Consider the following 27,376-nt stretch of genomic DNA (forward strand, 5'->3'; position numbering starts at 1 on the left):
GAGGGGTCACCGTATGCCACCATGAAGGCAGTGCCACACGACTTCAGGGCCCTCCTTCCCACGCTTGTCTGTGCCTGTCCAGGTCATGTTTGCCAGGACTTTGTTCCTCCTGGCATCCTCACTCTCTCCTGACTCTTCACATTCTCCTTCTCTACTGGAGAATTTCCATTAATACATAAATAATAGCTGGGATTCCCCACGTAAGATAAAACCAGCTCCCTTGACCTCATGTCCTCACGACGAACACTGCGCGGTTTCTCTGCAACCGCTCACAAGAAAAACGCCCAAAGAGTTGTCTCAACTTGCTGTCTCCACTTCCTCATCTAATATCTAAATATCTAAACACTCCAATTACTAAACATTGCCTAACTAGAGAAAATAAAGTGAAGGCCAACATTTCTAACCCTGCATTGCCTTCTAGATTCAGTATCCTTCTTCCTCAAGCTCATTCACAGATCCTTCAGCAATGTTCTCGGACATGTAAGTTCTCAGGCTTGTCTGAAAAGACCATCCTGCCTCCCCCACCTGGGATTGCTGGCTTAGCTGACACGGAACTCTTATGACAGCAGTTCCATCCCCTGGAGTTCGGAAGATGTCATTCCCCTCCGTTCTCTATTACTGCTGTCAGTTATCTTCTGATTGCCGTTCCTCTGAGGCACCTGAATTACATGTATGGTTGTCTTAAGGTTTCTTCTTTGTCTTTGATGTTCTGCAGTTACACTATAATAGGTATAGATTTGGATTTACTTTATCTTACTTGGAGCTCATTCTGCTTCTGGATTGTGAAGAGTCATCATCTTAGGAAATGTCACAGCAACGGTCTCTCTGCATAGCATCTATCCCCCATTTTCTCCATTGGATGTCTATTGATTACTCTGTCCTCTAGATCTCTTGGCCTTTCTTCTAGATTTCCCATCTTTTTTCCTCTGTGTTTATTCTGAGTAATTTCTCCAGATCTATCAGAACAGTAAGTCTCACTTTAGCTGTGTATTGTCTGCTCTTTCACCCATTCAACTGACTTTTCGAATACATGAATACATTTTTCACAGCAAGAAGTTTGTTTTCTAATTTCATTCTTTTAAAAATCAGTACATTAAGAGATGTTCAACATCATTACCCATTAAAGAAATGAAAATTTAAAAACACAAGGAGATATCATCATACACCTATCAGAATGACTAAAATAAAAAATAGTGACAGCACCAAATGCTAGTGAGGAAGCAGAGAAATGTGATCATTCACACATTGCTGGTGGGATTACAAAATGGTACGGCCATTCTGGAAAACAATTTGGCATTTTCTTTAAAAAAAAAAAAAAGTAAACATGCAACTACCATACAGCCCAGTCATTCCACTCCTGGGCATTTGTGTATGTGAACACAATGAAGTCTTACGTTCAAGCACAGAAAAAAGGAACAAGAATGTTTATAGCAGCTTTCTTCATCATGGCCAAAACCTGGATACAATCCAGACGGCTTTCAACAGGTCAATGATTATAAACTACACAGTATGGCCACACCAAGAAACACTAAACAACAACAGGAAACCAACTAGGCTGCAGACAATAACCTGGATGTATCAGGAAATTATACTAGGTTTAAAAAAAAAAGCCAATCCCCACAGGTCACATACTGCACGATTCTGTCCACACCACATTCTTGAGATGACAAAACTTTAGAAATGAAAAACAGATTAGTGGCTACTAGGGCGTAAGAAGGGGAAGAGGGCAAGAGGAAAGTAGTTATGGCCATAAAAGCTTAACACGAAGAATCCTAGTATTGACGGAAATGTTCTGTTTCTTGACTCTATCAACGTCTGTATCCTGGTTGTGATACCGTAATATAGTATTTTACAAGATCTCAACATTCAGGAAAGCTGGTTACAGGGAACATAAAATCACCCTACATTATTTCTTTTGACTGTATGTGAATCTACAGTTATCTCAGATCCTAGGTTTAATTAAAAATAGGTGGAAAAGGAAAAATACCATATGATTCTGCTCACACAAGATAATTAGAGTAGTCAAATTCATAGAGACAGAAAGCAGAACAGTGGTTGCCAGGGACTGGGGGAAGGAGGGAGCAGGGAGTTACGTTTAATGGGTACAGAGTTTCACAAGACGAAAGGATGTGCTGAAGAGGGATGATGGTGATGATTGCACAACAATGTGAATGCACTTAGTGCCACTAACTATATTTAAAAGTGGTTGAAATAATAAATCTTAGGCCAGGGATGATGGCTCACACCTGTAACCCCAGCGCTCTGGGAGGCCAAAGCAGGAGGATGGCTTGAGCTCAGAAGCTTGAAACTGCAGTGAGCTATGATCACACCATGGCAATCTAGCCTGGATGATAAAGTGAAACCCTATTTCTACTCTTTAAAGCTATGCTTTACCATAATTTTAATTGTTTTTTTTTTTTCCCAAAAAAAACCCCACAAAAAATAGCAACCTCTTCCAAAGACTTTCCACTGTGTACAGAATAAAATCCAGATTCCTTCCCACATTCGGGGGCTATAGGGCCAGTGTCTCTTTCAGTTTAGCAAATACATCAAGCTCTTTTCTGTTTCTGGCCTCTGTGCCTAGAACACTCATCCTCCTGAGCTCCACAGGGCTGGCTCCTTCCCATTTTGCAGACATTAACCTGGGAGAACAGCCTCACATACACAGGGGAGCAGTGTGGACTTGGGAGTCAAAGGGCTCCCACGCCGGCCAACTGCTGGCCTCGCTCTGCCTTAGTTCTCGTCAGGAAAGCCACGATAATAACAGGACTAAACCGCTGGGCTGCTGTGAAGATTAAGTGAATTGTTATAAATAAAATCCTTAAAACAGTGCCTGGCACTCAAAAATCATTAATTATTATTATTATTAAGGATAACATTGAGAGTATCAAAGAAATGATGTTGAATGAATGAAGCTAGACAAAGGATTTCACATTCAGTGATGTCATCTGTGTGAAATTCTAGAGCAGGTAATCTAGCCTGCAGTCACAGAAATTAGACAAGTGGGAGGGCAGGGCTGCAGGAATGCATACTAACAGCAGGAGGGGCCCAGGAACTCTCTTGATCGGGATGGCAATTTCTTCTGTGTATGTATTTATTGAAATTCATCCACTTATATGCTTAAAAAATGTGCATTTTGTTATATGTAAATTATAACTCTATAACGTGTTTTTTAAAATGTCACCTCCACAGAGGGCCTGTCCTTAGCCACTCAATTCAACCCCATTCGGCTTGGGACTCTCTCTTCCCACCCAACCGTGTCTTCTCAGCGTGGCGACACCCTCACCCCAAAGTGTCCCGTGTATAACCTGTTTCTATATCAGAACACACCTCACTGAAGGCCGTACCTGGGATGCCTCAATTCCCCTTTCTGTCTCTTGCAAGTAGAACAGTGCCTGGCACTAATCAAGTGCTCAGGAAATGTCCATGGATGCATGAAGGAAGAAAGAGAGGGAGGGGAGGAACAACTGCCATGGCACCCCTTTCCTTAACAGCAGCACTGAACATTAATACCAGAAAGGACTGCAGAAGTGGTTAGAAAACCTTTTCCATTGACATGGGAAAATGGAGGCAAAGGGAGAATAGGTAATTCTCCCAAGGTCAGAGTTACGGTGAAAGCAGGCCTGGAACCCATATCTACCCGTCTGTTTTACTTATACCAAATATGGCTCGGTTCACACACATAGATACACTCCATAAACATCCACAAAATGCCTATAAAATATAAAATTTTAAAAGCACATTATTTTGAAATCCTAGTTAACTATAAAAATATTATTACAACCAGATCTACTTCATTCGAACATTAAGTTGTGACTTCCAATGCAAGTGCTAATTTAAACAAATCTTTCTTGAAGAAATTGAAATGAAATGGTAATAAGTTAATGGATGTTCAAGTATTTAAGCACGGACAATTATGAGTCAGACTGTTTCTGAGTCACCTGGGACACTGTTTACTGCCCATCCTTCACAATCCAGATCATTACTGGCAAGTCGTCTATTGCAAAGCTGACTGAAGGTTTGAAACACTTCATCTATAAACTTCGCATGTGCAGGAAAAACAACATTCAAGAATACTTGTGCTTGCACATTCCTGTCAGGTAGGCTACAGGATGCAATTTGAGCACAAGAACTTGCAATTAAGCAAAAGAATGGCACTGTACAGAGTTAAGTTTTTGTTTTCTAATCTGATAACTACCAACATAAATTACGTCGTGGAGGAAAGAGAAATACAGCACGGCATCAATATTCACATTTCATATTTTGAGAAATAAATGCAAATAAAGAAAATATATCTAAACCAAAATAACACAGAACAATTTTATTATCAAATTAGACTGTATTTATAAGACAAAGCTATGCTCATCTTTGATATGCAAAGACAGCAAACTTTGGATTCAGTAAATCAGAAAAATAAATATACACGTTTTTCAACTTCTCAGATAAAACCTGTAATTACCTATTCAGATTCTGAATATAACTTATTTTCAATTCTCTCAAACTACTGTTTGTCTTTCCAAGATATTTTTTCTGCCTCATCAACAGCATTTTTCCTTGAGGTTTGTTCTCATTTGTTTTCCCCTTCTGCGGAGGAAGTCTGTGGACATTACATGAATTTTCTTCACATTCATTCATCCAGCCATTCCAGCACTGTGTATCTCCTATGCATACCAGGAGGCCAAATGTAGGTAGAAAAACAAAAACATTTTAGGTGGTCAAAAACACCTAAAACTGGCTGGGCACAGTGGTCTGTGATCCCAGCACTTTGGGAGGCAGAGGCAGGTGGATTGCCTGAAGTCAGGAGTTCCAGACCAGCCTGAGCAACATAGTGAAACAAAGTCTCTACTAAAAATACAAAAAAAATAGCCAGGCATGGTGGCGCATGCCTGTAATCCCAGCTGCTCTGGAGGCTGAAGCACGAAAATCATTTGACCCTGGAGTTGGAGGCTGCAGCGAGCTGAGATCATGCCACTCCAGCCTGGGAGATAGAGCAAGACTGTCTCCAAAAAACAAACCACCTAAAACTGTTCACATTTGTAGGTCTTGTCTACTCAGACAGTTTTCTACCTGCCCCAGGGTGCAAACGTGAACTGGTAATTCAAAATATAAATAGCAGGATGCTAACTAAAATTTTCCTCTTGTTTCAGAGTTTTGACTGAAGTCATAAATCTTAGGACAATGGTGTTTTTCAGATCCCAACCATTCAAAAGAATACTTGCTAAGAGGTGGTCAAAACAAATCCAGGGAACTCCCTCTACTTCATGTATAAAACAAGGAAAGTTAGCCTGTCTCCTCCCAAAGTGGAACCCACAAAGCTTGGGAGAATCAGGCCTCTGCCCTCTGGCATGTGGGAGTCAGGGACAATGGAACTTGACTCTCACTGGTTAAAACCCTAAGGCGAGATGCTGGGAGACAGCTCTGCCAGCATTTGAGCTTGTATCAAGTCATAGGGTACAGTCATGAATCTTAACTTCACTTGCCCTAAAATGCCTTTTTCCTTTTGTCCCATCCTTTCACCTATATCAGCTCCAGATGGCTTTGCAGCCTTACTTCCCCCACTGCCATGTAACATACTCACAAGTTCTCGGAATTAGGACCTGGGAGGCCATTGCACTGTTTATTTGTTCTCTGCTCCTTGGGCCTCAGGAGTTGTCCTGGTTATTATGAAATCCTCTCCTATTGGTTTGATTCTTTATTTCTCTATATATTCCAATAAATTTTCTTTTTGCATAAGATAGCCAAAGTGACTTGCAGCCAAGAGCATCTTCTTATTTTTGCAGGCAGAGTCTTGCTACATTGCCCAGGCTGGTCTGTAACTCCTGGGCTCAGGTGATCCTCCCACCTCAGACTTCCAAGTAGCTGGGATTATAGGCATGCATCACCCTTTTAACTGATACAATGGAAGTCTTTGGGGGTACACCTACTGGCTTATTTCATAGGTTTGTAAAGAGCTTTAAATGTCATCAATACACCAACAACTGACAAGTTTAACCTAGACCTCGCTGCTGATCTTGAATCTGACATGTATGTCTATCTAATCATTGGTTCCTTCCGGTGATCAACTATGCATCTCAAACTTAACATGTCAAAAGCAGATTGCAGACAACACTGCCAAATCCTCTACCTATACAGACAAAATTCACTTCTCCCCAAATCATCTCCCTATTTAGCAAATGGTATCTCCATCCTACAAGTTGCTCAGGCCAAGAAAAGTCATAGAGTTATCCATGATTATTCTCTTTCTCTAATTTCCCACATCCAATCCAACAGGAAATCTTTCTGATTCTACTTTCTTTCTTTCTTTCTTTTTTTTTTTTTTTTTTTTTTGAGACTGAGTCTCACTGTGTTGCCAGGCTGGAATGCAGTGGCACAATCTTGGCTCACTACAACTTCTGCCTCCCAGGTTCAAGCAATTCTCCTGCCTCAGCTTCCCAAGTAGCTAGGACTACATGCGCACGCCACCACTAAGTTTTGTATTTTTAATAGAGATGGGGTTTCACCATGTTGGCCAGGATGGTCTTGATCTCTTGATCTCCTGATCCAACCGCCTTGGTCTCCCAACGTGCTGGGATTACAAGCGTGAGCCACCGCGCCCACTCTGACTCTAGTTTCAAAACATACCAGTCTCTGATACTTTTCAACCCCTCTGTGCAAACCCAGGTTAATCCATGTTATTTCAAGTTGAAAGCTGGTCTTCTAAAAGATGAGAAAGGAAGACTAGAGCAATGTATGGAAAAAAATAATCAAAAACATAAAAAACGATCAGCAAATAAGGTAGAAAGAATTAGGTTGATCCAGAAGCGAGCATGAGACTGAGTGTCAGGCAGACCCGGATTTGAACCCTGGCTCTGTGTGTATCGGCTCTGGGCCCCGGGGTAAGTAATTTAACATCCATAATCTTCCATCCTGATAACTATACATAGAGCTAATCATACCTGCCTCAGAAGGCAATTGTGAGGATTAGAGAAGATATGTTTAAAGTAGGTACTCAATAAATAATAGCTCCTGTTAAGATTATTAATAGGCTATTCAACTAATTTTTCAAGTTAGGAAACATTAGACTTACTGTTTCCCTTGAAAATGAAAAAAAAAATCATTTAATTATAAGCCTAAAGCTCACATTTTAAAAGTAGATAATGAGATAATGTTTAAAAATGTAGGTGGGGAGAGAAAATAAGCTTCTTTCACCACATGACAAAGGTGCATGTATTAGAAAAGTAAACTCACACAAGGAGGATAAAAATAGGTACAGAAAGGCCAGGCATTTATCCTAAGTTTGCTCACGCCTATAATCCCAGCACGTTGGGAGGCCGAGGCAGGCAGATCACAAGGTCAGGAGTTCGAGACCAGCCTGGCCAGCACGGTGCAACCCCATCTCTACTAAAAATACAAAAATTAGCTGGGTTTAGTGGTGTGTGCCTGTAATCTCAGCTACTCAGGAGGCTGAGGGAGGAGCATCACTTGACCTTGGGAGGCAGAGGTTGCAGTGAACCAAGATCAGGCCACTGCACTCCAGTCTGGGCAACAGAACAAGACTCCATCTCAAAAAATAAAAATAAAAATAAAAAAAACAGGTGCAGAAGCTTGACCTGCATTTCAATATGTGTGAAGCACCTTGAGTCAAATGCTCATTTTTAAATGGCATCTCTGGGTATATAACAAATGTGATGCCATCTGACTTGTGCTATCAACCACGTGGGTGGGAGGAACGCAGAAATGTCCTCCCATCTTCAGTCAAAAGCTGTACTTTCTTAGACATGGAAAGCAATATATTGGGTTTTCATATTTAGATTGTTAAATTTTTAAACATTTAAACTTTTTATTGATGCATAATAGATGTACATAGTTTCAGGGTACGTGTGATCATTAAATACATTCATATAATTTGTAAAGATCGAATCAGTGTACTTGGGATATGAAAGCTGTATCTCTTTGGATGATGTATAAACTTGTGGAGAAAAACATACCCATACTGATTTATGTAATCTTGCACAGCAGGTACTTAATAAATGCGGGGTGATGATGAGGTGGAAAATATGAAACTAAAGGGCCTTGTAAAAGTGTAAATATCCATAATCAGCCTCATCTCATCTCTCTAAAAAATGGTATACTGCATTATTTCCTGAGATTAGAGATTTATCAACAGCTTCACGCTTGTAAGCAGACCATTTGTTTGATATTACACCAAGTTAAAGCCCTACTAGTGTCTTGTCTTTATTAGCTCACCAGGAATTAAACAGGCTTTAGCATGCATTTGCAAGTTTAAAAAAATTTATGAAATTAAGAATTATTTCATTCTATACCCTGTCAGACTTGTGAATAAGTGTTGTCTCATGCATATAGAGAAAACACAGGTTAACAGGTGGATTAATACAGACTTATTTGCTACTAAGTTCAAAGAATTCTTCCATGATGAATTTTGCTGCCACTGACATTAATTAAAAGCTCCAGTGTTTGAGAGGAAAGCCTAATTCAATCTACCTCCCCATCCCTGGTACCAATTTTCCCCCAACATTTATCCTAAGTTTGCCTGGTCATATTGTGCTCAGCACTGGGAACTTCTAGCATATTTATACCAGAATGTATCTTGCCTGCCGCCCCCATCCCCCACACTTTTTTTTTTTTTTCCTTGGAGACAGGGTCTTGCTCTGTCACCCAGGCTGGAGTACAGTGGCACCATCATAACTCACTGCAACCTCCAACTTCTGGTCTCAAGCTGTCTTCCCACCTCAGCCTCCCAAGTAGCAAATAGCTAGAACTACAGGTTCGTGCCACCACACCCAGCTATTTTTCTTTTTTTAAAAATTTTTAGTAGAGATAAGGTTTCACCATGTTTCCCAGGCTGTTTTTAAACTCCAGATGGCTTTGAACTCAAGCAATCAGCATCTGAAAGCGCCGGGATTACAGGAACAAGCCACCACGCACAGTCCTCGCCTGCCTTTTTAAAGCCTAACAGTCTACTAAGAATGAAACATTGATCCTTCATCTTTGTTTCATCCCAACTCAAGACGCATCTTTTATGATTGGAATCAATATAAAGGTGGATATCTAAGTAACCTGTAATCAAATAAAGAAAAAAGGATAGCAATTATCCCATCTTCTAAGGTAACTGGTATTTTTACTAGAATTTTAAAATATTCTGCATATATATATATATACACACACACACACAAATTTTTGTTCCCAATAACCAAAATAGAAACATTTGTAAAATAAGCTTCAGTGGGGTGGCTCACGCCTGTAATCTCAGCACTTTGGGAGGCCGAGGCGGGTGGGTCATTTGAGGTAAGGAGTTCGAGACCAGCCTGGCCACATGGTAAAACCTCATCTCTACTAAAAACACAAAAATTAGCCGGGGATGGTGACGCGCACCTGCAGTCCCAGCTACTCAGGAGGCTGAGGCAGGAGAATCGCTTGAACCTGGGAGGGAGAGGTAGCAGTGAGCTGAGATCACGCCATTGTACTTCAGCCTGGGTGACAGAGTGACTCTGTCTCAAAATAATAATTATTAATTATAATTAGTATTATATAATTATTAATAGTAATAATAATTATTATTATTTAGGTTCCAGCCAGATTCTGATCCAGAAGTAGAAGACTGGAGACATGGGGCTTAGGGAAGGGATTCTAGATGCTCAGGTAGGGGTTGGAGATGAGAATCACGAGGCTTAGGGAAGGGATTCCACAGATGCTAAGGTAGGGGAGAGAGCAAGTGGGTTCCCACGGTAACTTTCATAGTTACATGTAAAATCTATTTGGCAAATGACCCCACACATATTCTTTTTGAAAAAAGCAGAACAAGAGTGTTTTCTCGTGATGAATTTTTATCTGAGTGCAACCACTGGACGGCATAAATATCTGACTTCTGGCCTATGCTTACGGCATTTCATGATTCTTCTGGAAATGTTCAGCCTTGAAACCTTTATGTTTGGAATATTGTCTTTAAATTAGGTTGTAAAATGTCCAGTTATGAAATATATACCAAGTGTTCTTTTTAATCACTTAAAGCTCCAAGTGAAGAAAACCTGCCTGGCATTAGATAAATATCTTGAATGTGAGATAGGCAAGAACACCTTGAAATAATGCTTAACTAATCACAAAGCAACTATTCTGCAATAGATGGGTGAACCACTAATTAGATGAAGAGGAATAAAACTGTCATGGTAGGATAAAAGGATAAAGAGAAATAAGCAGTAATTACTGTTTTATCGTCAGAGAAAGTCGTATCAAACACAGCTCAATAAAAGGAGGGGGAAAAAAACCCACAGTCTATAAGTAAATACCAGCACTCATTAAATTAGTACTAGGAGCAAAACCCAACTCAGGGATGACAATGACATCTTAAAACGTACATTCAAAAAAGAAAAAAAATTGACTGCAAAGTTGAGTAAGGGTGCTTTAGTTTTAGGGCACGCAACATTCTGAAGAATAATATTGGCCGGGCGCGGGGGCTCATGCCTGTAATCCCAGCACTTTGGGAGGCCGAGGCGGGCAGATCATGAGGTCAGGAGATCGAGACCCTCCTGGCTAATATGGTGAAACCCTGTCTCTACTAAAAATACAAAAAATTAGCCAGGTGCTGTGGCGGGTGCCTGTAGTCCCAGCTACTCGGGAGGCTAAGGCAGGAGAATGGCGTGAACCCAGGAGGCGGAGCTTGCAGTGAGCCAAGATGGTGCCACTGCACTCCAGCCTGAGCGACAGAGGCAGACTCAGTTTCAGAACAAAATAAAACAAAAGAAAAAAAGAATAATATTACACGGTTATTTGCTTGAAATGCTTAAAAATATGCAAGCCAGTCCTAAAACAGCTGTTTGTTAAAGATTAGGATAGCACCCCTAGACTAGTTTGCTCTTTTCAAATCATTGGTAACCTTAATTGGTACACTTACTGTGTAGATGGTGCCAGCAAATGACATTAAAATTGTATTTGAAGCTTTAATGTTTGGAGCAACTTACATTCTGTTGCTTGGAATAATCTTGTGCCCTTCTCTAAACCAAGTCACTTGAGGTCTGGGGTAGCTGGTGATGGGCAGCAGGTTTAGAATTGCTGCACGTCCTTGAGGAACTGTTTTCCTCTGGTCCGTATCCGTGAAACTTCCCATGTCTGCAGAGAAAAAGAGTGCTTTCAAGTTCTAGAAAACATTTCTGGGGGAGGGAAGGGGTCACAGATGGAAACAGGTACGTGTTACAGTGAAGTCACTGATGCTGCCACATGTCACACCAGGACAAGCGAGACTGCAGGGCAGCACTGACCAACGCGCATCTGCCTGTGAGTGAAGCACAGGACAAGCCAAGCCATGCGCCTCTGAAGCGCCCACGCTGCACGTTCGTCAGCAAAGCCACATGGTGTTTGTCCTACCTGACAATACAAGGGAACGTCTGCAACTGTCTGATACTGAAAATGAAGTGCTGAAGCCATCATAGAACCACATGAAGCAGTTTTCTCAGAAACTGTCAGAAAATGCATCCGGATGTCTCCTAGCTCATAAATCTTTCAAACTCGTTCCAGCCCGGCACCGGCCCTTCAGCTTGTTCCCTTCAGCTTGTTCCCTTCATTTGTGAGGTCACTGTCTCCCGCACAGATCTTCTGGGAGCAATACTTCCTAACCATTGAAGAGTCTATACAGCATTCCCCCACTCCCATACTGTTGACTTAATTTGGGGCAACTAGCCTTTGTTCCAGTATTTGTTCTACTAGTAAAAAACGTTTAAAAAATGGAGTCACAGGACAAAACACAGCTATTAGAATGTAGGTATAAATGGCTAATTTTAAAATTAGTAACATTTGAAATTTTTGAATAAAATTCCATATGATGGTCAGATGCAAATAAAAATATACAAATAGATAAGGCAAAATAGTGTATTTTTATTTAAATGTAAATAAGTTTGAAATATTCCATGGAAGCGCTCTATTATCAATGTCTTCTGGAGTCGAAAGACATTTTCTATGTGATAGTATCTAATATTTGAGGGAAAAGATGAAACAAACCAACAAAACAGATTAGAAAAATATTCATATTTTAAAAGAAAATGAAATTTGTTATCAAAGCAAAGGGGAAAAGAAAGATTTAAAAAAAAAAAAATCTAAAGGCAGAGCAGTGGTTGTCATCTATAATCCCAACACTTTGGGAGGCCAAGGCGGGCGGATCACCTGAGGTCAGGAGTTCGAGACCAGCCTGGCCAATATGGTGAAACCCCATCTCTACTAAAAATACAAAAATCAGCTGGGTGTGGTGGTGGGCGCCTATAATCCCAGCTGCTTGGGAGGCTGAAGCAGGAGAATCACTTGAACCCAGGAGGCGGAGGTTGCGGTGAGCCAAGATTATGCCACTGCACTCCACTCTGGGCAACAGAGGCAGACTCCATCTCAAAAAAGAAAAGAAAAAAAAAATCTAAGAGCTAGAGATACAGAATAGGAACTAAAACATTAAGCAAAATTCAATTTTATAAGACAGAATATAATAATTTTGAAGCTCTTCTTAAAACATAATTTAGGTATTGATCTTCACTCTAATAATTACATTTTCAATCATTCAACTGAATAAAAGTTCTCAATTATTCTGCAACATTCTTCGACATCACAATTTAGAAAAACTTAAGACTTCCTAGTGATTTTAAAAAGCAAACATGTATAGCATCACCACTTCACCCAATCATTAGGCTTATGGTAGAATAACTAGATATTTATTTTATTTCATCTACTCACACTGAAAGCTACAAGCCTTAATTGGGGTTAAAATGACAAATGAGGAAATTCTGTCATCACCAAAAAGTACAGCCCAACTCAGGAGCTCTTTCGTTCTCTAAAGTTTATAATGATATATTAAAATGTAATCTAACATCTTACAACATTGTTTTGCTTACTTTTAAACAAAGAGAAATTTTGGTAGTACATTCAAGATATAATAAATATAATAAAACAAGTCAGGCTCACTCCTGTAATCCCAGCACTTTGGGAGGCTAGAGCAGGAGAATCACTTGAGGCCAGGCATTAGAGACCAACCTGGGCAATGCAGTGAGATCCCTCCCCTACCAAAAACAAAAGAAATTAGCCAGATTAGCCAGGCATGGGGCACACATCTGCGGTCCCAGCTACTCGGGAGGCTGAGGAGGGAGGATCACTTGAGCCCAGTTCAAGCTTGCAGTGAGCTATGTTTGTGCCACTGCACTCCAGCCTGAGAGACAGAGATAGACCCTGCCTCAAATATATATTTATTTATATATATATAACATATATCACATATATATGACATATAATTATATGTTATATCTCTATTTTATATACACATATGTATGTAAGGTAAAGTAGGCAGTCCATTTTTACTCTTCACAGATTTTGAATTAGAAAAAGGACTAAATACTTTGCATAGGCCAAGTTTGCTCTCCTGTTTCTCCTCAAGACTACATGAAAATTTAAGCTTCCTGCATTCTTGATGTCTCCTTTGTTTACTTTTAAAAGTTTCATTCTCCAAAAAGGATCTGCTGAATAAAGAATAAATAAATCACTATATCACATGAATACCATCGGGGACGCTCACTATCCATGTGCTTTTTGTGGTGCGGCGTAAAGATTTCTAAACAAATCGTCACTGGAAAGAACTGACAATGAACGAACTTTGACCTAAATGGGCTGAACTTTATACTTTAATAACATTTTGAATCCAAACGTAGTGCAAGCTAAGAGCAGCTGATTCATAAGACAGAAGGCATCCCATTCACTTTTTCATCCTCCCCGGGGCCTTGTAGGATCCTGAGTCTTTTCAAATGAAGAAAAGTGGCCTTTGCCTCATCAGCCCCTCGCCCGGCCACCCACGCTGGCTGCTTACTTATCTCTCACTGAGTTGAGCAAGTATTCTACCCGGAATAGGACCAAAGATAAAATCTTAGTTCCTACAACGGTGAAAAGTGATTCTGATTTACTCCCCAGCGACACTCTGTTCTGCAACATTTGGACATCTCCGTACTGTACACATACATGCGACTTGAACTTCTGATTTTCTTTGCAGGAGTGCTCCCATTCTGTTTCGCACCACGCAGCGGTAAAACCCAGCATCGAGCTTCTGCAAAGATGGAATAATATACCTGTTGAATAGCAAAAAGAAGTGTTAATGCTTACATCCAGTGTTCAACAGTTATATCTAACCATTAGGTGCTATTTTATCAAACAGCACTGGCATCTCATCTAGTCTATGCTCAACGAATATTTTATTTTTGGTAACCTAATATCTGTGCAATCCTTCCCTAACCATGAGACTAACTAGAACTACCGTTTATTTCTGAGATGATTGCCCTGATATCTGTCTCGCCAACTGGGCTATAAATATCACCCAAAGCTAGGATCTGCTTCTGTCTTATTCATCATTGTAACCGTGGTAGCTAGCACAGCGCCATGCACACAGGGGATATAACTCACAACTGGCTGAATGAGAAAGGTTAAATCATTAAAAGTCACTGCATTTAAACTAGCCCTCTCAATCAAAAATCATTTATAATTCTCTCTCTGTAGAACGTCAGAATTTCCAAAGATTATTTCTAGAACTGACAACAGTCTGAACATGATGTCTTCTGTCACTCCACACAAAGGGGCAAAGAACACTTTCAGGATGAGATGTAGAACTCGTCAGTGCAGAGAAAGCAATGCCATCAGGACGTCTCTCTCCAGTCACCAACGTGGACGTCTCTCAGCATAATGTATTCACTTCCTTTCCTGACTTCTCCACGTATGCCCTGATGTTAACTTTAAAAACTTTTTCAGAGGTCAAAAAGTCATTTCATATGTATTTTCCACTTCTGCAACTGTAAGTAATCATCCTTCAAATCCATGCCTGTCTACACTTTTTAGTATAATTTCAAAGGAAAAAAAATAACTAAAAGATAGAGTTTCTACAAAAGCCTTGCTTTAGGTTTACTGCTGGTTTTGTAAATTAGGATGTTTTAAAATCCACCAGCAAGTAAAGATAGGTAACCAACAGCCACTTGAAATGAGTCTTACAACTCCGGAGCCCACCCCTTCTAAGCTGCCCAAGATGGTACAGTAATTGAGTTCTCGGCCACATTCACAGACAAATTAAGAGTAAGGTGTGAGCAAACTATATAGCTAAGAAAGAGTTAATATCTAGGCCGGGCGCGGTGGCTCAAGCCTGTAATCCCAGCACTTTGGGAGGCCGAGACAGGCGGATCACGAGGTCAGGAGATCGAGACCATCCTGGCTAACACAGTGAAACCCCGTCTCTACTAAAAAATACAAAAAAATAGCCGGGCGAGGTGGCAGGCGCCTGTAGTCCCACCTACTCGGGAGGCTGAGGCAGGAGAATGGCGCAAACCCGGGAGGCGGAGCTTGCAGTGAGCTGAGATCCGGCCACTGCACTCCAGCCTGGGCGACAGCGCGAGACTCCGTCTCAAAAAAAAAAAAAAAAAGAAAGAGTTAATATCCAAAATACATGAGAGGTTGGGCATGGTGGCTTCTGCCTGTAATCCCAGAGGCTGAGGCAGGCAGATCACTTGAGGTCAGGAGTTTGAAACCAGCTTAGCCAACATGGTGAAACCCAGTCTGTACTAAAAACACAAAAATTAGCCAGTGTGGTGGCACACGCCCATAATCCCAGCTACCTGGGGGCTGAAACAGGAGAATCACTTGAACCCGGGAGGCAGACATTGCAGTGAGCTGAGATTGCACCACTGCACTCCAGCCTAGGTGACAGAGCAAGACCCTGTCTCAGAACACACACACACACACACACACACACACACACACACACACACACTCTCTCTCTCTCTCTCTCTCTCTCTACATCATGAAAAAATAGCTTTAAAAAGGCCCCTTAATTTTAATAAGAGCAAAGATACTAGACAGACATTTCTCCAAAGCCACACAAATGGTCAACAGGTATATGAAAAAGGGCTCAATGTCCCTAATCATCAGGGAAATGCAAACCCCAATCACAGTGAGATGTCTTTGTACTCCTGTTAGGATGGCTACTACCAAAAAATGAAAAATAAATGTTGCTGACGACTTGGAGAAAAAGGAACTACTAAACATGGGAATGTAAGCTGCTGTAGCCACTATGGAAAATAGTAGAGAGGTTTCTTACAACATTACACATGCAACGACCACATGACCCCCAAATCCCACTTCTGGGTATATTTCTCAAGAACTGAAATAAGGATCTCAGATGTCTGCACTCCCACATCTACTGCAGCATTATCCACAATTAGCCAAGACATGAACAACCCAGGTGTCTGCTGGGGAATGGGGAAAGCAAATATGGTGTATACACGCAATGGAATATTATTCAGCCTTAAAAAGAAGGAAATCCTGGCATTTGCTACATAGCATGATATCCTTCAGGTTCATCTAAGTGAAGTCAACCAGACACAGAAGGACAAATCCTACCTGATACTCTTATACTCTTATAAGAATAAGAGGAATCTAAAATAGTCAAGTTCATAGAAGCAGAGAGTGAAATGGTGGCCATTAAGGGGTACAGGGGAGGGGAAATGGGGAAGAATGCAGGGGCAGGAAGTTTCGGCTATACTAGATGAGTGAGTCCTACAGAGCTACTGTACAGGATAGCGTCTGCAGGAATCATACTGTATTACATAAAGTTTACTAAGGGGGTAAGTCTTCTGTGTTTTTATCACACAAAATAATAATGAACTTCTGGAGGTGGAGAGATTTATGCCATATATGGTGGTGAAAGTTTCAAGGGCATATAATTATCTCCCAACTCATCAAGTTGTATACATTGGATATGTACAGCTTTTTCTATTGTTGATCATATTAAAAAATAAAAGTGAAGGTATGCACATTGCAGTTGAATAAGGTACATCATATTTGAACAAAAAACAAAAGAGTAAGACATGAGGCTTAGATGGTTTTCACATATGGGAAGGTGTCTATCAAAAGAAAGAAAAGGAACCAGCCTGGGCAATACGGTGGAACTCTGTCTCTACAAAAAATATACAAAAATTAGCCAGGTGTGGTGGTGTGAGCCTATAATCCCAGCTCCTTGGGGCCTGAGGTGGGAAGATCACCTGAGCCTGGGAGGCAGAGGTTGCAGTGAGCCAAAATCGTGCCATTGCACTCCAGCCTGGGTGACAGAGCCAGATCCTGTCTCAAAAAAAAAAAAAGAAAGAAAGAAAAAGAAAAGAAAAGGAGCTCAAATACGAATAGACTATTTTCCACAAAGGGAAGAAGAAAACATAATGATGGTATACTTTACCCCCAAAAAAATATGTTCCAGTAATACCTGTCTACAATTTAAAAGTATTTCCTTTTACAAAGTATAACCAGAGAAACTTTTTCAAAATCAAGTAAAAAACAAAGTGTGTGCTATGCTGTATTTGCTCAGTTCCCAAGCATACCTTGAATCACTTATATTCAACAAATTGCTCATGTTTTTATTCAAGTATGTACAATTAGGCAACCTGAAAAAGGAACTGATAGGCATAATTTTAAGTGACTAAAACATTTGGACAACACAGGTAATTCAAGATTAAGCAAAAATTAATCAAACTATGTTTTCCCCTCTGATAATCTTCTTGAGCTCCTAGGGGAGGATTAACAAAATCTTTTGTGAAGAGAAAAAATATTGCTGAGTTTTAATCTTAAAGTTTTATTCTTTATGTGGAATAGTTCATGTAAAACAAAATTAATTAGTGAATACAATCACAATAATAAAGAGCCAATGCCATTTATTTAAATTACAAATCCAGACCAGGAGTATGTGCAGCTTTGATTATTACACGCTATGATTACAATAGAGGGGAGTTTTGAGATTAGCTTAAAACAAAAGTCAAGAAAAGTTTTTGGAAAGAAATAGCACAAGTCATTGCAGTAGGTATTTGAAACACTACAAAGACAGTTTTATCATTGCAACATAACCATATTTATATGATTGCTCATTCTACTTTTTCCTGTTTTTCAGTACCTAAATAGGTCTTAAATTCTTATGAATTTCTATAGTAATCCTATGTACTAATGCACAAAAATAGAACTGCTTTCAAACAACAGGGAGAAATAGAGACAAAATTGAATATTAAGCATATGCTGTTTTGTACCATCTCTTTAGTCTAATGTCTCACCAGGGAAAAAAATATGAAAAAAGTTGCAAAGTCCTCCACCTATTATGGGAATTCCTACACAAATTATGTTCACCTAACAGATGGGAATATTCATTGTAAGTCTATTGTTTATAAACACACATTTTTAAGCAGGCAAAGTTTCCTGGCTCTTTACAAGAAAGTATGATAAAATCTTAGCACCATATGCCACTAAAATATAGAAAATGCCTGTTCCTGTTTCAAATCAACACAGCAGGGAATGTTTGCACTCACTCTATCAAGGCAGAATTCTACTCAACGAACACAGTGTTTTCCAGGGCCAGTTCATCATCAGGAATGGCAAAGAAAATAAAACACAAAATCCAAACAAAAACCAAGGCCTTAAATGTCCATTTCTGCTAATAGGAGAAAGCCTCAGTTGTGACCTGCATCTCTGAGTGGACCACTGGAACAACGCTAGAATTTCTCTAGGAAGCAGCATCAGGTCCATCTCAGACCAGGAACAATTGCTTGGACTAGACATCTGACATGTTCAGTCTACCTAGGAGCTGAACCACTTCCCTGTATTTGGAGAATTCTCCACCCTATGAGCTTTTGTGGAGATGGGGCTTATCTCAATTAAAGGCTAAAAGGACCACATCTGGAGATTCCCAGACCACTGCCTCCACAGGTACCAGGTCTGACACATAGCATGGCCAATTAGACACACTTGCTCTGGATTTTTAAATCTGGAGCTGGTGATGCCCAGGAAGAGGGCTAAAGGAGAACTCATCAGACAGCAGCAGTGGCAGCAGTGGTGGGGGCACAGGGGAGCCCTAGTCCAGGGGAGTAGTGGAGTGTCCAGTGCCAACTGGGGCAGTGGCTCAAGCAGTGATGGCCAGTGTCCGGAGGGGCCAGCAGCAGGACCCTCATGGGACCGGTTCTGGAGTGACTGTGGCTCACTCTGTTCATGCCCAATCTCCAGGTTGCCCAGTGACTGACTCTAAGGGTACCCCAATATCCACGCAACAGCTCACACAAGAGAAAGTTGGTTTCTGTGCCTTTAGAACCCTTCAAAATTCCACGCCCTAGAACATAGCCAAAATAATTTTGGCTGAAATATATTCTAAAGTTACTAGGTGCTCACCAAGGTCATAGCAAAACCTAAATAATACCTCATAGAATCATTTCTTTTTTTCTGAAAAAACGAACAAACACACACACAAAAAAACATGGCTTCCTGGTAAACCACCAAAAATCACTGGAAGATAAAGAATCCCCTCAAACTGGGACACATTTACCTGTTACAAGAAGTTCCCTTGAGTATGAGCCACTAAAATTTTAGAAAACATCTGACAAAATACTACTTTAGTTACTGTTCAGCAGTCCTTCCCAAGCACCGCCAGATGCGATGACTGAGTCTAACCGTCACAGGCCAAAACCACAGCCTCAGTGCAGATGAGAACATTTACACTTCCCCTAGGTGGTCAGGGAACCTCATTTGATTCATAAGAAAAAATTTACATATTCATTAAAATTAGTTGTAAGATTTTTCTTTCTCAATGGTGGGGGGACTGTCAATATCCATTTTATGTCACTTTAGATACGACTATTCCCCACAATAGTAATTTTTATGCTGGTATGAAAATATCTATTTTGCATGAAAATAAGCAACCAAGTTCTATAATAAGCTTTTATACCTTGGACCAAAGCCTATTCTTATTCTTAAAGTTAAAACAAAAAAAAGGTTAAGGTAAAAATAACTGTAAGCCATTTATGTCCTTCTTGGAAATACAACAATTCTCTTTTTTTTTTTTTTGGCATGGCATGATAAATAATTGTTTTCAGTTTTATTTTTATAAATTTTCTAGGTGAAATTTAAAAAAATCCAAAGTGGGATGAGTCTATAGCAGGTTTTCTCCTGAAGCAAAATAATGAAATGAAAAACCCAGGCTGTCCCATAACAAGCTATCACAGAAAAAGAAAACCACAAGGAAAATTCAGACTGAAATTTGTTAAGAAAGAGATATATATGTGACTCTGATGGTGTATACAGCTCACTAATAGGCCTTAGGCATGGGGCAAGCTGAGGTTATGTTTTTAGTTCTTTCAAAAGAATTGGAGTAATCAATATGAAGTTAAATTAAACAGTACGGTAACAATGGAAGCTATACAAAGGGAACACAATATTTGTAAAAGTTATTTAATGTGTATTTTATTTCAAAATTCATATTAAATTGAGAAGGGCAATAAACAGGTCCCTGTGTGGAAGGGTCTAAGGAATTTGTAGCACTTGTTTCAGGAATATAAATCTGACGAATACAAGCTCTCCTGATATCAATTAGATGCTAATCTTCCACAACCTTTTTATTGATGTCATACCATGAATGACTACATTTAAACTTTATCTTCATTAATAGTTATGAAAGCCAATCCAAAGACTAAAGAATTAATGTTGAAATGTTCCTAACACTCCTCCTCTGGGATTCCCATTCATGTGATTTTCTCTAACAAAAACAATGCTTTGGGGATCATTCATTCTTCATTCATTCCCACTTTTCCTTATTAAATCAGGGGCAGAAAATGTGCAATCCATATTTAGTAAAGCACGAACAGATGACTAGAACCGTCTGTCAAATCTACTGTGAGGATTAATTGCTCTCTCAAGTCTATAAAAAAGGAATTTCAGAAAACCTTCAGGAAAGAGGACATTTACTTTGCTTAGGGATAAAAATCTTTTATTGCATGTCTGTTGACTTAATTCTTTATAATGCCAGGTTCTCTATAACATAAAAGTTGGGGACTATTACATCAAGGATTAAAGTATGAAGGCAAATGTTAGTTTCTGCATAATAAAAAAAAAAATCCATTCCAACGCACAATGGTAAAAAGACCTAAACCACTCTATTAAGCATTATAAGCATGAACAAATTAAAAACGTAAATTTTAAAAGCTTCCACTTCTCTCACTTGGGAGTATTTGTCAACAATGAATTATGTTACAGAGTAGTTTGGTCAATTCTGGCCAAAGGTCTTCACTTAGCTTCCACAATGATCCCTAAACAAAAAACCAATAATTATCTAAATTCAAATCATTTCCGATGAGAACCTTAAAAACCCTAATGCTAATTCTGCCTCAGAGATTCTCCATAAACATTCATATCTGTTGTGACCATACAGAGTTCCAAAAAGCAGTCAAACCGAAGCCAGAAATAAATACAAATAACACTCAACTTTGTGGGGAGAATATGAATGTGAGGTCACACCACATTAATATTATGGAGGTAAATTAAATGAGATAGCACCTTTTGTCCTTGCTGTTGTAAGATAGGCACTTCATAGAGGACAGGAGCCAAGAGGAGTTAACTAGAAGAAGAGAGTTGACATAAACCAAGGTTAGGAAAATGAAAGCTGAACATCAAGATGGACAACTAGAGAAATTATGCCCTTTTCAAGAAGATGTAGATGGGAGTCACACACAATTAGGTTGGGTGATGAGGAAACCAACTGAGAAAAGAGTTCTCAATTAAATATAATAGCCTCTTCTTCTTGGTGAGTACAAAGAGAACGCAATAGATTAAAACAAAACAAAAAGCATGTAGAAGCTGAGTGTGGTGGCTCACATCTATAATCCCAGCACTTTGGGAGGCCAAGGTGGGTGGATCGCTTCGGCCCAGGAGTTTGAGACCAGCCTGGGCAACATGGTGAAACCCTGTCTCTACTAAACATACAAAAATTAACCAGGCGTGATGGCATGTGCCTGTAGTCCCAGCTACTCGGGAGGCTGAGGTGGGGGGAATCATTTGAGCTGGGTGGCAGAAGTTGGAGTGAACCATTGCACCACTGCACTCCAGCCTGGGCAACAAAGTGACACCCTGTCTCTGGAAAAAAAAAAAAAAAAAATCATGTAGAGAAATCTTCCCCACAGCTTAGTGATGAATTTTAGATTTTAGTCATGTAATTTGTCTCAGGGTCTTGAGCCTGAAGAATATCAACATGGGACTGTTCGGAAAAAATGGACCTGTTAATAATATTAAGCCTTCAGATACATAAACACAGGGTATCTGCGCATTGATTTAGGTCTTCTTTTTCTTCTCTCTCTCAGCATTGTTTGTAGTTTTCAGTGTAAAGGTCTTACAGACCCTTTGTCAGATTTATCCTTACTTCAGATTTTTTTGTACTATCTTAAATTTTTTTCTTCTTCTTCTTGAAACGGAGTTTTGCTCTTGTCACCCAGGCTGCAGGGCAATGGCACAATCTCGGCTCACTGCATCCTCTGCCTCCTGGGTTCAAGGGATTCTCCTGCCTCAACCTCCCAAGTAACTGGGATTACAGGCATGCACCACCATGCCCATCCTACCTTAAATTTTAAATATATAATTTTCAGATTTTTTTGCTAGTACACAGAAATATAATTCTTATATGTTGATCTTCTATCTTGTAATGTTGCTAAACTCACTTATTAGCAGCTTTTTAAAAATATGTAACATATTTTCTACATAAATAATGATGTAACTTGGAAATTCAGTTTTACTTCTTCCTTTGCAATCTGGATGCCTCTTACTTCTTTTTCTTGCCTTACTGCACTGGCTGGTAACTCCAGTAATTAGGATTTGCAAATTTGAAAAAATTATTTCTTCAAATATTTTTCCTCCCACTGCCTCCTTTGGGGATTCCAGTTACGCATCTATTAGGCCATCTGAAGCTTTCCCACAACTCATTTGTGGCCTTTTCATCGTGTTTGGTTTTTTTTTTTTTTATCTGCCTTTTATTTTGGATAGTTCTATTCCGATATCTTTATTAATATCTTCTTCTGTGATGTCAAGTCTCCTGATAGTCCCATCCAGTGTTTATCTCACACATGATAGTTTTCATCTTTATAAGTTTGATTTCTGCCTTTTTTGTGTTTTTCATGTCTCTACGTTGATCATAGGTTATACAGTTATAGCTGTTTCATTGTCTTTCTCTGTTAATTCTAATAACCGTGTCAGTTCTGGCTTGGTTTCAATCAGTTGATTTTTCTCTTTGTTATGGGTCATGCTTTCCTGCATCTGTATATGCTTGATGATCTTTGATTAGAGTTTAGACACTGTGAATTCTCCCTTGTTGGGTCCTGGAAATTCTTGCATTCCTATAAATATTCATTAACTTTGTTCTCTGATACTGTGAAGATATTGAGCAGTAGTTGGATCCTTTTGGGTCTTGCTTTTCAAGACTTGTTAGGCAGAACCAGAGCAGGATTTGGTCTAGGGCTAACCATTCTCAAGACCCAAGACAACTCTGTGTAGGTTATCTGATAAACTCATGAATACGACGTTTGACGGTTTGGCTGGTGAGAACAGACACTCCGCCAAGTCCTGTGTAAGCACAGAGAACACTGCCTCTAATCTTCTTGGATAGTCCTTTCCCTTGCCTGGGGTAGTTTTCTCACATGAATGTGCTGATGAATATTCTGCCAAACACTCAAGGTGGACCCTCTGGAGGTCTCCAGCATTCTTTCTCTATGTAGTGCTCTCTTATCCAGTACCCTGCCCTTAGAAATCTCACTGCCTAGATCTTTCCAAACTCTCAGCTCTCTTCAACTCAGAAAGTCCTCTAGGTTCTGCCTGGGTTTTCCTTCTCTATGCCACAGCCTAGAAATCCCCTCAAGGCAGTAAGCAGAGGGTAATCATAGGGCTCCCCTTGTTTGTCTTCTATCTCTCAGCGATCACATTCTTTCACTGCCTGATATCCAATGTCTTGAGAACTGTTCATATTTTTTGTCCAGTTTTACAGTTGTTTCAAATGAGGCAGTAAATCAGATCCCAATTACTTTATCTTGGCCCAGGTTGTCAGTTTTTAGGGAGACAAAGAAGAAGAAAGGACTCAGCCATAGAATTAGACAACAGTTCTAGAAGCTGCCCTTTCACGTAAGCCACATATCCCAGCATAAGGGATGCTGCCAGAGATATCTGTTGTGGATAAGGATGTTGTGGGGAGTCTCTAGTAGCCCCAAAGAAGAGTCAAGCACGCATCGTAAGGTCCTGGAATAATATTATGCCTTCTGCAGAAGGGAACTAAGTACATTGAAGGGCAACTTCTGATGTCCTTAGGACAAACTGAAGTCCTGATCCCATAGGTATTAAGAAAACATGCCAGACTGGGAACATAGTGAGATCCCATCTCTACATATTTTGTATATGTATACAAAATATACATATCTTGTATATACATCTATACACTCTAGCCTAAGCAACAGAGCAAGACTCTATCTTGAAAGAAAGAAAATATGCAACTGGAGATAAGCATGAGGAGGGAATTATTAACAGAACTATGTAGCCATAAGAGTAAGACTACTCTCTCAATTATACACAGGCCTCACCAACTGATAGAACAGTTAAACACTCAGGCCTGGGATTATACATGGGTCGCCTTGATCTGGAAAATGAAGATGTCACACTACCGCCTTACTCATGTGTGGCGAAAGGGAGCACGGTGAAGGAAGAGTCTTCCAAGCAGACGAAGCTGCAAGTAGTACCTTTGGTCCTTAACTTTGAATGGGGAGAGATTTGAGAAAGAAATGGGTTGGGAATGGATGTAAAGAGACACTTGGGCACTGACAACTTGCTTGGCTGATGGGAAAGAGGCCTGAGAGAAATAGGACTGGAAATTCAGAAACAAAGAAAGTCATTTGTTAAAAACCCAATGGGGGTGGCTGACGTATGTGGATTTTTGATATCACTAGAGAGCATCCACTTCAGATAAGGCACTCATCAATCAGTTGAAGAGGATGACTCAACTGTGGCTGTCATTTAGATTTCTTCTCAACTAATAAAATGGGACATAAACCGGTCATGTTGGCAAGGACTGAGGCTATGAATGAATCCGACAGCAGCAGCTCCTCCTCACCAAAGCTAATCTGGCTTTTGCCAATGCCAGATGCCAAACCTGGCAACGGCAGAGACTGATGCTGAACCAACAGTGCAACATGATTCTTCAAGCTGGCCACTTGCGACTGGCTGCTTATATCTGGCCTTTCTACCAAGGAAACATGCAGTGACTCTTCCTAATCAAACTCAGTATCTCCTCTGGATACGGATCTGCCTTCTCTGTTCATTGACTCAGCCAGCACCACAATCTGGAAGCTTGAATACCTAATCTATACGCATGGCAGCCTGCACAGCATTGCCGCAGATCAGGAACTCATTGTACTTACTGAAGGAGGTATGAGAACAGGCACTTTCCCCAGGGGATCAGGTAGGCCTAGCAGATATTGCATTACCTGGAAGTAGCCACACTAATAGGATAATAGGATTCGGAACAATGCCTGGTAGTGTTAGCTGGACATGGTGGCTCATGCCTGTAATCTCAACACTTGGGGAGGCCGAGCTGGGTCAATCACTTGAGCCCAGGAATTTGAGACCAGCCTGGGCAACATGGTAAAACCCTGTGTCTACAAAAAAAAAATAAAAGAATTAGCCGGGCATGGTGGTGTGTGCCTGTACTCCTAGCTACGTGGGAAGCTGAGGTCGGAGGATGAACTGAGCCCGGAAGGTCGAGGCTGCAATGAACTGTGACTGTGCCACTGCACTTCAACCTGGGCAGCAAAGCAAGACCCTGTCTCAAAAAAAAAAAAAAAAAAAAATTGTTAAACCTGAGGTCAAGATATGATTGGTCCCTATTCTGGCCATCTATTTGGTTTTTTCCCCCCAACTTTAGGCTCTTTTGGATTACAGACCTGAGTTCTCGGGTGAGGGAAGATATCCCATAGAAGAAAAAGGGATCCAGAGAATTGGACTCTTTAATACATCCTAGTCACTTCGTGCACTTCATGCCAGTGGGCTGGTGAAAAAGAAAGGCATTACTACACTGACGGAGGTAATGACTCTAATTACCCTGAGACATTGGGGCTGGTGCCACACAGCAGAGGTGAAGAGGAGAGAAGTTGCTGGGGTATCCCTTAGTGCTCGCAAGACCAGTTGCAATTAGAGAATCCACGGCCCAACAGAAGCAAGACAACTAAAAGCTGAGATGAGGGCCTGGGCCACCCAGCACCAAGCAAATTCGACTAGCTGAGGAGCAGGCTGAGATTCACGCATACCTAGAACGGGCAGGAGAAAATACATACACCCATTATAGCCTTGAGACTTGGTCTAGTAAGAAAAACAGCTTGTTCCACTAACTCTTTTGAATAAAGTCCTTGTTAGAAACTACAGCTGACTACCTTCTTAGAAGGAACCCTTTCATTAATTAGACCTAATAGTCAGTACAAGTTACACTGAGGGGTTCCAGGAATAGACTCAATTTTGTCCTCTTACATTCCATTTAAAGAATCCTTTTGGTCTGGAAGTGGTGGCTCACACCTGTAACTCCAGCACTTTGGGAGACCAAGGCAGTAGGACTGCTTGAGACCAGGAGTTCAAGACCAGGCTGGGTAACATAGCAAGACCCTATGTCTAAAAAAAAAAAATAATAATAATAATAATAATAATAGCTAGCTGTGGTGGCACCCATCTGTGATCCCAGCTACTAGGGAGGATGGTGCAGAAGGATCACTTGAGCCTAGGAGTTCAAGGCTGCAATGAGCTATGATCACACTATTGCAGTCCAGCCTGAGCGACAGAGTGAGACCCTCTCTCTCAAAAAAAAAAAAAAAAAAAAAAGAAGGAAAGAAAGAAAAATCCTTGTGGCTCCACCTTTTACTTGAGCTGCTGGTGTGGTCAACACTTCCAAGCAGCCCAGAGTGGCCTTATGGTGGCACAGCTGGCATCACTTTGCCTCAACCCATGCCTCATATTTCTTGCTTCCTGTCCTGGAGATTCTCTGGCACCAGTCAGCAGGTTTAGCTGCTTACTAATGCTTGAGCTAATTAGAAATGAAGGCTAATAACCATGGGGCCCATATTTATCAGCCAAGTACAGGAGCTGATAAATATTTTCCTCTTTCACCCATTAGGGTGGGCACTTCTGAGATTCATTTCCTAAGACTCCATAGAGGTTCCAAACAAGATTGAGCTCCAGCCACTTATAGTGACTGCCAACTTGATAAGGGATCCCTGCACTGGTGCTTCCTTCCTCCCTGCTTCATTCCCCTGCCTTTACACCTGCTGCCTGGGATGACATTCACAAACAAGGAGACGCAAGCTTTATCTCCACCAGTCATCAGGAGATCCCAGGTTATTAGAGACAGAACTGTCTGATTCGTTGCAAATATTGTCCCAGTTTGTTGCTTGCCTTTTAACTTGTAAGGATTATTTAAGCATATGGGCAATTAAAATTTTTATCTCTTTTATACAAAACTTGTAAATATTTGTAAATTTATCTGTGATCTGTTTCTGGTGAAGTTCCTCAATGCTTT

General features: G+C 40.4%; 1 protein-coding gene across 10 annotated transcripts in view; it reads right to left on the reverse strand.

Annotated features, from left to right (window-relative positions):
• LOC105483388 (sidekick cell adhesion molecule 1) overlaps positions 1 to 27,376 on the reverse strand; it is a 960,109-nt gene that overhangs the window by 610,688 nt on the left and 322,045 nt on the right. For all 10 annotated transcript variants that reach the window (XM_071095418.1, XM_071095417.1, XM_071095416.1 and 7 more), the window contains 2 exons: positions 13,975 to 14,081; positions 10,956 to 11,103 (listed from right to left, as the gene is read on the reverse strand). In XM_071095418.1, coding sequence (XP_070951519.1) covers positions 10,956 to 11,103; positions 13,975 to 14,081 — 255 coding nt within the window. The remainder of the gene's footprint in view (positions 1 to 10,955; positions 11,104 to 13,974; positions 14,082 to 27,376) is intronic.

Source organism: Macaca nemestrina, chromosome 4 (assembly GCF_043159975.1).
Source record: "Macaca nemestrina isolate mMacNem1 chromosome 4, mMacNem.hap1, whole genome shotgun sequence".
NCBI lineage: Eukaryota > Metazoa > Chordata > Mammalia > Primates > Cercopithecidae > Macaca > Macaca nemestrina.